This window comes from Calonectris borealis, chromosome 15 (assembly GCF_964195595.1).
Source record: "Calonectris borealis chromosome 15, bCalBor7.hap1.2, whole genome shotgun sequence".
NCBI classification, from domain to species: domain Eukaryota; kingdom Metazoa; phylum Chordata; class Aves; order Procellariiformes; family Procellariidae; genus Calonectris; species Calonectris borealis.
Window position 1 is genome coordinate 17314967 of NC_134326.1, and position 13392 is coordinate 17328358.

General features: G+C 50.8%; 1 protein-coding gene across 1 annotated transcript in view; it reads right to left on the minus strand.

Moving 5' to 3' along the window:
- SH3RF2 (SH3 domain containing ring finger 2) overlaps positions 1 to 8711 on the minus strand; it is a 41036-nt gene extending 32325 nt beyond the window's left edge. The window contains exon 1 of the mRNA XM_075164447.1: positions 8340 to 8711. Within this exon, the coding sequence (XP_075020548.1) occupies positions 8340 to 8711 (372 nt within the window). The remainder of the gene's footprint in view (positions 1 to 8339) is intronic.
- Between the last annotated feature and the right edge of the window lie 4681 nt (positions 8712 to 13392).

Genomic DNA, 13392 nt, shown 5'->3' on the forward strand with positions numbered 1-13392 from the left:
CCAAAGGACATGCTGGCTTTTCATAGAGATAATCAATAACTACTGCCGTCCATTTTGATTACTAACTTTCTGCAAGGTGCCTTCAGCATCCTGCCACCGACTGCCCGCATTTCGATGGGATGAATGAGCCCCACATTGTCTCCTTTGTGTGCTCAGCTAGCGCAGTTTCAGGGCTCTGTAGGATCCAGTTGGATGAAAAGAGCTATTTGAATGTAAATTAATTGCCATTACAATTCTGTTTTTCTGCTTTTCAGCAGCGGAGATAACTTCATCCTTGTCACCGAGAACAAAACCATCAAAAGTGAACTTGTCATTTCAATCTCTTCGTATAATTATATTCTGAGGATTCAGACAGTTGGGTGGTTTCTGCATTATTTCTCCCCTGAGGAGGATTGCTCCCATCTTCCAAGCACAAGCAGACTGTGTGCACCAGGGAGAACAAAGTCAGTTCCCTCCTGCTCATGTTGGTGCTGGAGCTCACCAGATCTGCGCAATTCCCTCTTGGGTTTGCTGGGACGCAAGGCCAGCACTGGTTGTGGCTAAAGCTGGCGGCCGCCCTGCACCGCGTGCCAGCAGGCCTTCACGGGGGAAGCTGGAGATGTTAATTGTATGGATTTAGCTGGTATGGAAAACATCGTCTTAAGTTACAGGTGTAAGTGGGTGTGATTTACAGACCGAAGAGATGAAAAGCAACCGAAGGAGTCTGCAGAAGCAGGTGTTAGAGCCTGTCGCTGAGACTGCTGGGGATGGTTTCTATGCTGCTACGTCTGCGCATCCGTGGCTGCTGGCGGGGCGATGCAGCGGTGAACGGGAGCACTTACACATCTGCTAACACCCCTTTGATATGCCACCGCATCGAGCCTTACGTCACTTCTGAACTTTGCCTATTGTCACTCTGGCATTGTAATGCAGAGATGAAATGGAAAATGGGAAAATGATTAAAGAAAATACAGAGCAGCTTTTATCACGGAGAGGCAGGCTGGACCGCTGCAGGCACCCAGCCCCGAGGGGAGTGCCCGCTGCGTGTCTGTAACGTCCCCGCAGCTCCGGAGGAGGACAGTGCCGGATCAGACTTGACTTTGCCTATGTGAAACCACAAGAGAGATTTAGGTGGGCAGGAGGAAAGCCAAGGCACATGCAAGGCACGAGTTGGACCTGAGCATGGCCTTGCTTCGTAGAGGTGGTGCAGGCAGAGTTGCATGGGTGCAGGCAGAGCAGCGACAAGCCTGAAAAGCCATTCTGTGAGAGGAAAGAGGGGAAGGTGGCAGCGGCTGGTGCGGGGCACAGCAGGGTGATGGAGGCTGGCAGCGGCTGGTGCGGGGCACAGCAGGGTGATGGAGGCTGGCAGCGGCTGGTGCGGGGCACAGCAGGGTGATGGAGGCTGGCAGCGGCTGGTGCGGGGCACAGCAGGGTGATGGAGGCTGGCAGCGGCTGGTGCGGGGCACAGCAGGGTGATGCTGGGGACCAGGGACCAGCGTGTGCGAGCTGCGGTGTCTGCACGAAACCTTTTCACGCCTCTTCCACTCATGGTTCCTGCTATCAGATGTTTTTGTCTCTGCTGCAGTCAGCAATCTCGGGCAGTGGTTAAGTTGTGTGTCATGGTTTTAAGCCGCACGGAAAACAATCTGTGTCAGCCCTCGGCGTGCCCGGTCATGATGCTCTGCCTCAGCACCGCAGTTCTCAGAAGTGGCTGTTTACTGTGCAGGGAGGAAACCTGCGTCCCGCTCCCTCCTCCTGCTGCTCCCGAGCCCTCTCCCTGCTGATTGAGTGCCCTCCCCGTGCTGGGAAAGGGAGCGCGCTGATGCCGCCCGTCACCCAGCGCTGCCCGGCCTGGGCAGCACAGCCGCCGCTGCCTGTAGGCACGGGGGGCCGGCTGCTCTGCAAGCCGGGACGGCGCTGGCGGCAGGAGGGAGGCGGGGGACGACGCTGGCCACCCCTGCAGGCCTGCAGAAGGCGGGTGCCTGTGCTGTGCCCCTGCCACCGTTCAAAGCTGCCAGGGCCCTGCGCCTTCTGATTGCCCAACAACCCAGGGTTTAGTTTCCACATTATTTCGGGGAAGTGCTTAATTAGCAACGGTACGTCTTGCCACCTCCGCTTAGCAGCCATTTTGATGGTAAATTAATGACTGTCTTGAAGTGATGGCCACCAGCTGGGCCATGCCTCAGCTGTAGGCCAAGGCCGGGGAAGGCCGCTGTGTTGGCCTTGGGCGTCCTCATCTTGCCCACTCCTGGGGCTGGAGAAAGGAGCCGCTCTCCCCTTTCTGTATTTCCATTTCCTGGGGGAGATCGACGGACTCTTCGGCCCAGTTACACAAGATGCAGGCTGATGCAGTTTCCCAACAGGCGAGGCTTGCTCTTTCCTCCCTGCAAAGCCAGTGAGAAATTCTGGGCCCATCAGTTGTTCAGGGCCCAAAGGAAACCTTCTTAAAGGGGTCAGATTGCCAAAGGACACGTTTGTCTCTTAAAAACTGCCTCCTAAATTGTGTCTCCTGCCCTGGCAAAAAATGGAGGTTCCCCACATCAGGATAAACTCAAATATCCACTTACAAACTCATAAGGAAAAGTTTTTCTTAAAAAAAAAGGTGATGGTTCTTTATTCATTTGCACAGTGCCTTGCATAGTAGAGTCCTGATGCTAAATGGAGTTTGAACACCTGAAAATTAATACAGCAGAACAAAGTCCAGCATTTAAGAGCAAGCACCACAGTTTTCCTTGTGAGAAGGGCAGAGAAGCAAAGGACAGCAAGGCAAGGTTTAGACGGCAGCAGTAAATGGGTCTTCTCCCTGCCAAGATCCAGCCTCACCTCTCTCAGGATGCTTTTTAGCTCCAGCCCTGGTGCACTGGCAGAGCTGCACATGAACGTGCCTCCTCCTCTCCCTTCCCTCCGGAGGGGAAAATTACAAACTCATGCCAATGACCAACTTTGTGGACCCGGGGACGGTGGCCAGCCACCAGCGGGGAAACTCTGCAAGAAAAGGAGGACTTTCAGACTTTCAGCCTCCTCGCTGACCACGATACTTAGCAGGTGAACACGCACACTGAGAAACGCTGCTGTTCTATTCCTGACTTGCCATCTGAGCCTGACTCATTGCCTTGGTAACAAATTAAAACACTTTTATGTGTTTGCAGCTTGGTACCTTATTTTGTAAAACCAGGGAAACTGGCTCCTGATGTTGGCCATGGAGGTCCTTTGGCTTTCCCTGCCCTGCAGTATCGCCCAGGAGCGGCCCCGTGCCCTGTCTCAAGCTGTGGCAGAGCTGCCCGCGCTCGGCAGCGTGGTTTGCATGGGGCAGCGGCGCGTGGCTGGGGGAGTCGCTGGCGATAGGAGCCAGCATTGGTGCGACCCGCAGGGAGACAGCTGGGAGCCCCTCTGCGGCAAAAGAACGGTAAGTGTCGGGAATTGCCATGCCTGTTGCCGTTTGCCCTGCTCATCCTTCGAAAGCGCAGAGGGGAGTTCGCTGGTAATTGAAACGGACTTGAACAGTCCTAAGACAATGACGCACCCACTCCAGCTCTCTGCAAAGCTGCCCGTCACGCCATCCTGCCCTGGCTTGAGTACGACAGTGCCGCCTCGCATTTACAGTGCAACTGGCTGTTTCATCTTTCATCCCATCAAAATGGTATTTTCATTTTAAGCTTTCCGTAGGGAACCTGACATAACCCTCATCCCCTGACTCCGAGGCTGTGGTTCGGCCTTACACCCCTCTCCAGCAGAAATGAATGAATGGCTCAGTCTCCTGGTGTGTGTAACACCAACTCTTCCCCATGGCTGCAGAAATGCTTACAGCTACTGCAAAGCTTCCTACTTCTGTGCTCTTGAATCTGTTGTGATTGCACACACAGCTTTTGGGGTGTGTATTGTCAGGCAATCTGTATTGAGGTGACTTCACTCTCTCTTTGCAGTAGATAAAAGTGCTAAAACTACATGCAAAGGAGAAAAAAGGCATATGACGGTATCCTGTACAAGGTGCAAGCCAGCACTGCAGAACCAGTTCCTTGGGTCACACTCAGTGGTTTTTTAGAATGAGACAAACCCTGATGGGATGTGGCTGTGGAGGAGAATTGGGGCAAGCCCTTTCTCCCAGAAGGTCATGAGGCCACACAGAATTTTTAGCCAAATAAAGCAGCTCCATTTCCATCTGAGGGACCCTGGAGCACAAGTGGCCACTACCCAAGGCAGCTGTTGGGCAAGAGGATGCTCCCCCTCTCCGGTGGAAAAGGAGCCGGTCCCACCTTCTAAGGCAGAGCCAATGTGCCTGTGCAGAGTCCCTCGGGTTTGTAACGTCTGTTCAGCGCTAGTCCAGCCCAAGGCTGATATGACTCGCGTTATGAGGTCATTACTGTGACTGCACAGGAACTGTTGGGGTTTTTTGGGGGGGACGGGGAGAGTGGTTTGCACAGTGAGTGGGTCAGAAAACACGTTTGTCTCCGCTGCGTGTAAACATGAAGGTTGCTTTGAATAAGGTTTCAAAAAGATCCAGCAATCCAAGTCCTGTCTGTCAAATTCAGAAAGGAGTTGGAGATGTTTCTGGAGGAGAAGAAAATACCAAGCCACAGGCACTATATGTAGACGTCCCTGTGCAGGTGGCGACGTTGGAGTGCAGTGTATTTTTATCCCAATAGAGGTGTTATCTGTCTATCTCCCATGAAATGGTGGAGGGGGGTGTTACAGCACTCAGTTCACGCAAAGAGAAAATAGCCAAAGTCACAGTTAAATTTGTGTGGTCTGTGTTTTCCAAAGGCAAGCTGTCATACTCGGAATTTTTCTCCTCTGGCTCACTGCCCTGTATTTGTTGCATGACAAAGTTCATCATCCAAGTAGCTGTTTAGTGGTCTGGTTGGATTTTTGCTGTGTGTAGGGTACAGTTTAGGTCTGCTACTCATCAGAGAAGTACGGGAGTTTTGTGTATACCTCAGCACACACGATCTTTCTGTTCTCTCACCAGCGGCAAAGCCATGTTTAGCTTACTTGGGGCTGAAGCCAGATAAGAAGGATGCTTCAGCGTAAGACGTAACCACATCTGGCACATGCCAGGGGCGGTTCCTAAGAGTTCAAAGGCTTCAGCGTAGATTATTTACGCATTCACCTCCTAGCAAATCCTTTTATTCTTAAATTCCAGACAGTTTATTATGTGGAGATCCTGAAAATCCAAAGTCTTGTTCTCTCTGCATAGATGTTAAAGATCTTAAAACCTGGCCAGACGTCCCGGTTGCAGCTACCGGGCAGTGCCAGTGGCCTCCGTGCAGCGCTGCCCGAGCGGCTGCTCCCACGGCGGCTGCTCAGGGCCCGTCTGGTCCCTGCACAGGCACAGCCTGGGTACGGATGCACACGTACGTGCCCATGTGCACAAACCCAGAATGCACCCACCCCATGTTAACACGTAGGAAGTGGATTCAAAAGTGATTTAAATGCTAGCAAATAAGAAATAGTTTGGGATGGGCTGTAACTAGAATATTCCCTGTTTTTTAAGGACTGGCTCTGTGAAATGCCTGACTGCAAACTGAGTATTGTATTACTGCTAATTCAGCAGCTCTGCTGGGGCCTGCTTGCACTTCCCTCTCGGAATGAGAGGAGTTCTTGGCTTGCTTGCTGATGAGGGGATTTATTTTACTTTTTTGGCTTCATGGATGCTCATGAGGATGAAGAGCAAAAAGCTGGCAAGGAAACATCTCTGCTAGAAGAGAAACTTTGATCAAACTTGTGATTTTCTCAGCTCCATGGAGTAAAGGAAGTTTATTTATAGAACAGCTTTTTTGATAAAAACAAACCACGTCCTGTACCCTGCTTTTGATGGCATATCTGGCTGCAGTGCAGCATCGTGCATGTTAATTTTACTTGCTTTGTAGCATGAAGAGGTGTAGAGTATTAGCGGTAATTAGCAGTCTGTGCAGACTGGGGCAGTCTTTCTTTGGAAAGCACACGACCTTCCACTGCAATTGCAAATGAATACTGCATTTAAAAGTACTCAGGAAGGCGACTGCGGTGGGATTAACTGTGGTGGAGCAGGATTGCACGATAGCTGTTCTCATTGTGATTCTTGACAAAAAGCATCCGCTCAATCATTTGGTTCAAATCATTTGGAGGCCTCTGTTCACCCAGATTACTTCAGATGAATACCCTGAAACTCAAGCACTCCATGGTATAGGGAGAAAACAAGTCATCCTTATTGCTGCCTTGTTTCTCTGCACCGCACAGGCACTTCCGAAAGAGTCCTTGCTACTGCCAAGTGAAGAGCTGCTGTTGCTGGGTGCCAGTTCACGGGAGGGTCCATATACATTAATATCCCACTAGAGCAGCTAAAGTAACGTGTGGTCCCGTCTGCATGTATTTAAAACCACCAAAACCAAAACGTGACTAATACGTTGCATTCTTCACCTTGCAGCCGAGGATTCCAAAGTGTTTTATAATTAATTAACTAATTAAGTCTAAGAGCATTTCAGTGTAACATGTTTTATATCCCTTCACCAGAGAGGCATAGGAAGTCAGAGGGCTATCTCAGTGCTGCGCCCCAGTGCTGCGGGGAGCCGGTCCGCAGCCACAGCCCTCTCGCTCACTACTTCTGCCGATTCCCAGGAGTTCGCTCTTAAAACGCTTTTGGGAGCTGCAAACTGATGGATGTTGCCATTATATAATATCAACAAGTTCCCACCTGTCCTGAGAAGTAGTAAAAGAAATGTGGAACGGGTGAGAGAGAAGAAAAACAGACGAGCGTATTTATGTTCTTTTATCTGGGGCTGAGGGAGGCCAGTTGGAGAAACTACAAACCTTCTCATTTTCAGCTGAAATGCCGCCCATAGTGACAGTGGCTGAAAACTGTCGCTGTCTGATGGTTCGTACCTCGCATGAACAGCATCAGCGACTCCCCGCAGCTCCCCTGGAGAGCTGGTTCACAGCGAGGGGCCTCGCTGGCCGCGGCTCTGCTGCTCGCAGGAGCTGGCAGCCCTGCTGCGGAGCAGGGTCACCGCGCTCGCGCCTGCCCCACTCTGCTGTCCCACCTGGCCACCGCTCACCTAATGGGTGCTGCAGATGGGAGACCGCTCCCGGACTGTCCTGCATCGCCCACCCTCCCAGCACCCTGGTACAGCATCGCTCAGCGCCTTTGGGGACTGAGCTACGTTTCATCTAAGCTAAAGCATAATTTCTGGCTGCAGAGATGCACGCAGAAGTGGATGGTTCTCGCATCGCCCACCTGGCCCAGGCACTGCCTGCCTGATAAGCTGTGGGCCAGGCAGGGCTCCCAGGAAAGGGGCTCACTCCCAGGGCCACACTGCCACACTTTCCAGTGGGAAAACCTGAGTGAGGAGCTCCCGAGAGAGATCTGGTTTTATGTGTGATCCATCCAAGATGACTTATCGACGCCACAGAGATTCCCTGGGATATGCACACAAGCTTGTACCCACAGAACATAGGGGGTCCTCTACAGCTCCACAGCAATACCGGCACATATGTACCTCTATAGCACGCAGGCGAGAAAACCTGTCCTATGTCCGCCCGGAAGTTTATAGCTCTGCAATTCTGAAAAATGCTCTGAGATTTAACAGCCATTTGAGTCAAGCTTTTGAATGTTGTGAAAAGGTTTGTAGAGACATTGTTAAAGAAGAATTGTTCAGATGGGAGAAATGGAAATCCAGGAATATAATGGAGGAAAAGTGAAGCCACACGTCAGTCTCTACCCCAAATTCAGTCTGAGCCAAGCTCCTTTAACAGGTCTAATATCATGTCCTTATTATTTAAGAAAAGCTTTTGTACTGTTAAAGAAACAACTTAGAATTTTAAAATTAGCCTAGTAAATCATCCCTAGATAAAGTTAGTAAGTAAGTCGAGTTTAATATTTTTCATTAGTTAACCTCAAAGTATTTTGCCAGGGACACAAACATCATTACGCACACTCCCTCCTTTTCAATGGCTGGGGAAACTGAGGTGCAGCGATGGGAAATACCTCTCTCCACCTCTAACACTTACAGCTTTGCAATTACTGTTTTAATTGCTATCAGTCAAAAATCAGTATATTGCCCAAAAGTTGAAGTGCCTGAAATGCCCCCCCAAAAAGTCAGGAAGCACCTGAAAACTCCTGGGGAAAACAGCTGCTGTGAAGTTTTTGTAAGGAGAAGGGCAAGCTGGTTTTGTCTCAGCCTGAGAGTCAATGCAGTTACTGTTGTGATGAACTCAAAATAGTCAAATATCACAAGGAAATAGCAGCCAGATTTGCAAACAAAACAATCTCTCTTACTTCAGACGTTTCTGCAATACTGCTAACAGGAAAGTTTCATAGCTCTTGGCACACAAGAATAAAGCTTTCTATGCTGACAGACAGAGTAAAGAACGTGGACCCTGCTTACCCCTTCCATGTGGATCCTGGGATTTGTCGCCAGCCGGTGCTGATGAAGTTGCAACCCCCTGGGGACTCTCCTGATGGAGGCAGGGGAGGACAAGACCCCTGACCTCTGGATCGAGCCAAACCTGGTAACGTTGGGTCCACACTTGACTCCATCGAGGAGGCGAATGAGGAGCAGGTTGGAGGGCAGCTGCTCGATGCTGCAGAGGACGAGGGTCCTGCACTCGGGGCACCTGAGCTCCTTCTGGGATTTCAGGATCCTCTGCAGACAAGGCTTGCAGAAAGTGTGCTGGCAAGGTAGCACCTTCGCTGTGGCGTCGAGCTTTTCAAAGCACACAGGACACTCCAACAGGTCAAGGAGAGCTAAATCATCCATCTTCAGTGCAAAGGTCCGTCACAAGCAGAGCTGGAGCCATCCACATGCCGCATCCACCGGAGCGGGCTGAGACGCCTTCCTGCGCCCGCGAGAACCGCACCAAAATCCTGGGCTCAGACAGCTATCCTGCACGGAGGGAGAGGGAGGAGGGAAAAAGAGCAGAACTTGACTGCTGGAGTATGTAATACATCCCACCTACATTGCAAAGCAGTGCCTCACCAGCCAATTTGCAAATGTATACTTTGCGCTCACATCCAAGTTTGAAGTGAGTCACTTGTGACTCAGTACGAGCAAGGGGACGGCGTTCCGGCTGACGCCAGAGGCAGGAGCCCCAGGTCCTGCTCGCTGGGCAGACAGATCCCGTAGCTCGAACGGGACAAGCTGACTCCCCGCTGCCGGCCGGGGCAGCGCTGGCTGCAGCAGGACAGGCGTGCGCAGCCTTACTCACGCTGTACGCAAAGTTGTCTTTAATGCTCCCCCGTCTGCGGATCATAACTGACACAACAGTAAAAAATTTACCAGCTCAGGAGATAAGAGTCCCTGATAAACATCAGACTGGACCTGTTTATGTTCGGCTCCGGCTGAAAGCAGCCGCTCGCTGCACACATCCCTCGCACACCTACACGCCGCCTCGTTTTTCAGATCGGTCTCAATTAAGCTCGCTCTCTACCCGTTTTGACAGCAGTTCTATAAAAAGTGCTTCAAACACAAACACTCTCCGGAGGTACCTGGCAGAGACGCGAGGCGCTTCACAGTGCCATCCTCGCCCGGTTTGGCTGCCTCAGCTCTCTGAAGCAACCCAAGATGATTATTCCTCCCACAGCCTGAAGTCACTCAACCTGTTCAGCTCCCCCGGCGCTGCACGCTGGTTGAGACTGAAGCGCACACCACGTCGGGATTCAAGTCCGGACTTGCGGCAGCCGCGCGGCCCCGCAGCGCAGACGGGACGCCCTGCGCTCGCCGCGTGCCGGAGGGGCCGAAGGCGAGCCTTCGCGCGGGGAGATGGTGCGGCGGCTGCTGGGTCGGGCAGTGTGTGCCAGACCCGACCCGGCCTCGGCTTTCTGCACCCGGCGCTCAAAACGGGGAGCGACTGCTCCAGCCGCTCATTCCTACAGATGCTCAACTCAACAGCAACCGCTCCGTGGGACAAGAGGGAAAAACTGAAAAGCGTGTGTTTGTTAGCAGGACTGGTGCGGCAGTGGGTTCTGTGCTGGGGTGAGACGGCCACAACTGGGTGCCGAGCGCATCCAGCTCCCACCCCTGCTCCCCATGGGAAGCGTGCCCATGTGCTGCAGCGCAACCCACGCCCAACAACAGCAGTGTGTGGTTTGACACAGGCACCTTCTCACCCCAGTGAGGCACTGGACGTGGCACTGGAAGGCCAGGGGGCATTTCATGGTGTCTGTAATTTGCATTCACTTTATCAGCTGAATTCCTATCTCGAGGTCTGCCTTGCTCACACATACTGATGTGTTGCCTAACAAGAGCAGTAGATGTAGCAAAGATCCAAGATTTTTTCCTTACAACCCCTGCCATATCTCAGTCGTGTGTTTACAACCTACAAGTAGTACAAAGACTAGAGAAGACTGTAAATCTGAAGGAATGATTTCTACTTGGTCCTCTCGCAGATAATGCCATCAGACTCCACATAAGCCCCTTTCCTTTTCTCAGAGGACTAGTTCAGAAGTACGGAGTGGAAATGGTTAACGTGTTTATTCAAAAGTCCTTACCCCCAGATCATGATTTTGTCAAAACAAAGTTTTTTCTTTTTCTTTCTTTTTTTTTTTAAATGGTGGCTATTTGGCTAAATTAAAATGTTGACAAACATCTTCAGGATAATGCAAGAAACCAATGACCTCACTCTGTTTCATCTCAAGTTTCCTTTTACTTTGGTATTTCTTTGTAGTCTGTCATATGTTGATTTGTGCTTGGCTGACTGAGTGCACACTTCTTAATGAATGATGTTGCAAATAACATCATCTCATCTACTGGTGTTTTTAAATGCAATGCATGACATATAAACTATATTGAAAACAAAGGTTTTGAAGGTTGTTTTCCTTTTTTACATATTCTTCCTTATTTGTGCTCTGTGATTAACACTCATGTCGTATTTTCATCTGATTAGAAAGGAAACAGAATTAATAAATATCTTGCAGTGGGCAAGTGGTGGAAATGAAGTTAACCGGCTGGTTTTGTGCACGCCAGTTAATGTAATCTCCAATCAAATCTGTTTTGTGAGTACTTCTTCAATTTTTCCTACACTTTAAGGCCAGTCTGCTTTAGTTGTACTATCAAAACAACGGGCGGGACTGAAACTCTGCCGGGGAGAAGTGCGTGCGTTTTGCAGCGCACAGTTCCCGGCAAATTCCCAAGGGAAATCAGCAGCTGCTGCCGGAGCGCCCGGCCGCCTTGTGGGGCACCTCGGGAGGGCCCAGGCTGGGGGATCAAGTGGTGCTGAGCGCACTCGGGGGATCCGGGGGGATCCAGGGCAGTCCGGAGAGCACTGCGCTTGTAAGGTGGCTGGTCCAAGGCAGCAGTTACTCTCTGGGCTCCCTGAGAGGCTGGGTCTTATCCTTCCTTCAGTGAAACGTGGCTGTGGGAAGCATGCTGTGCTGTTCATCCCCTGAGAATGCCACCAGGTGCTAAAGCTCTGGGCAACCTTTCCCCCTGAAGCGATTCCAGCCCCTCTCCTGCCTGCCCGGGGCACGCAGGCTGCGGATTGCCGAGGCAGGGACAGGGGCTTTTTCCAACCAGGAGTTTCTAAATTGCCTGGTACGGCAAAGCGAGGCTCTGATCTTGATTGCAGTCTCTGGGTTCTGCTGCAATATAAAAGCTGATGATGCTAACACTTAGCATTTATATAACACTTTAAATCTTCAAAGCACTTTCCAAATGCTAATTCATCTGTGGAACGCCCCTCAGGCTATGCATCACCCCCACTTTACATGGAGAAAACCAGGAGACGAGGCCACACAGCATATCAATGTCCAATTTGGGATCAGGATGTGAGGTTTTCCTGGTTCTCCACTTAACACTCAGACCATCCCACTCAGAACTTTATTATCTGCTACTGCCTCTCCCTTGCAATGCGTCTCGTAATTGGGGTTAAAAAATAAAGACAGAGCTAGAAAGTTGCTAGTCCTTCCCTTTCATTTAAAAAGTCTCTGTTTGATGCCGATGTTGTAATTAACTCCAGGCTGGATGCAGCGGGGTGCCTGGTCTGGAGGATGCTGCTCCTCGGCAGCAGGCAGCATCGCTGCAGAAGGCTCCTGCCCAGGCACAGCCGTGCCTCGCCTGCTGCCGTCCCAGTCCCGCTTGTCTGCAGGAGCCCTGTTTGGCTTACCAGTGGAAGGATGCCTTGTACCGAAGGGATGGAACCACTGAAATATGTATTGCTAGAGTCTTTTAATCACAGTCTTCTATCATGAAGCTGGAAATTGGGAAACAATATTGAGAGCAGAAATAGTTGTTCTGCTCCGGTGTGCCCGTCCTCGCTTCAGTGCCGAGCGGCTGCGCACACGTGTCTCCCTGGGGAGCTGCGTCCTTTGGCTTCCCCCCCTCCAAAGTCGACGCAGAAAAGAGCTCAAATAGATCCCAAACCAAACAGCAAATACACTTTGTCCCCGTCATCCCGCAGGAGCTGTGCTGTCCAGCGAGTGCTTCTGTGCACCCGGAAAACATCAATGTCAGGGACAGGCTGAGCGTGCCCAGCCTTGCACGTCCAGGAACGCCCAGGAACTCGTCCACACGCTCCTCCAAGGAGAAGGCTTGCTGTTATCGGCACACAATGATGATTGGAAACGAACCCTGTCACTCCTGAGAGCACGGAGGGTTTCTTGCTGCCAGCTCTCGAGGCTTGGCAAGATGTGCCATGGTGAGAAGCGTGAGGTTTGTTTTCTCCAGGCTGTCATGGCAAGTGCCTTGTGACAGCCTCAGTCTCTCCCACCACCTCGCTCCAAACCTTTCTCTGCTTGGTGTCTCTGGGAGAAAATTGGACAAATTTCTGTGTTTACCTGAGTGTGTGCAGCTCTTCCTCCCGCTTTGACCACCAGCTCATGGCTGTGAGTTTCCAACACATAAAGACACTGGTGAAAAAAGTATTGCCTTTTACTAGCTTTGAATTTCACGTATTTTAACATTGTTGGCTATTGCCAGTTCTGGTGTGAGACACTAACATATAAACAAGCTTTGCATTTAATACATTTAGATCAGAAAGAACTCCATGAAGTTGGATATAATTACTCCCATTTAAAGAGGGGGAAAAACAGAGGTGGGGTGACTCTTCAAGGTTATAAAAGCAATCAGTGGCAGAGTGGGGAAGGGAGCCTACATCAAATAATCTCTGCGATCAGCTCCGCCTCACTCATGGCCTGACATACTGGGATGCACCCTTACAATACGAAAACTAATTTCCTCGCTCTTCCTATGGCTGCCTGAGCAGAGTTACCAGAAGATAGGGCATTGTTACAAGAAATGGAAAACTCATTTCACACATATCATACAGTTTCTATATTGAAGGGCAATGAAACATGGGCAAACTGCTCATGAAAACCCTGCTGTTGCAAAGCAAACAAACACTCGGTCCACACAGCCAAAGTAATTTTTAAGCGTCTGCTCTGTCAAACCAAACAAGTTTTCTTTGGCCCACCAGAAGGATGACTCTCACGGAGCTCTGCAACCT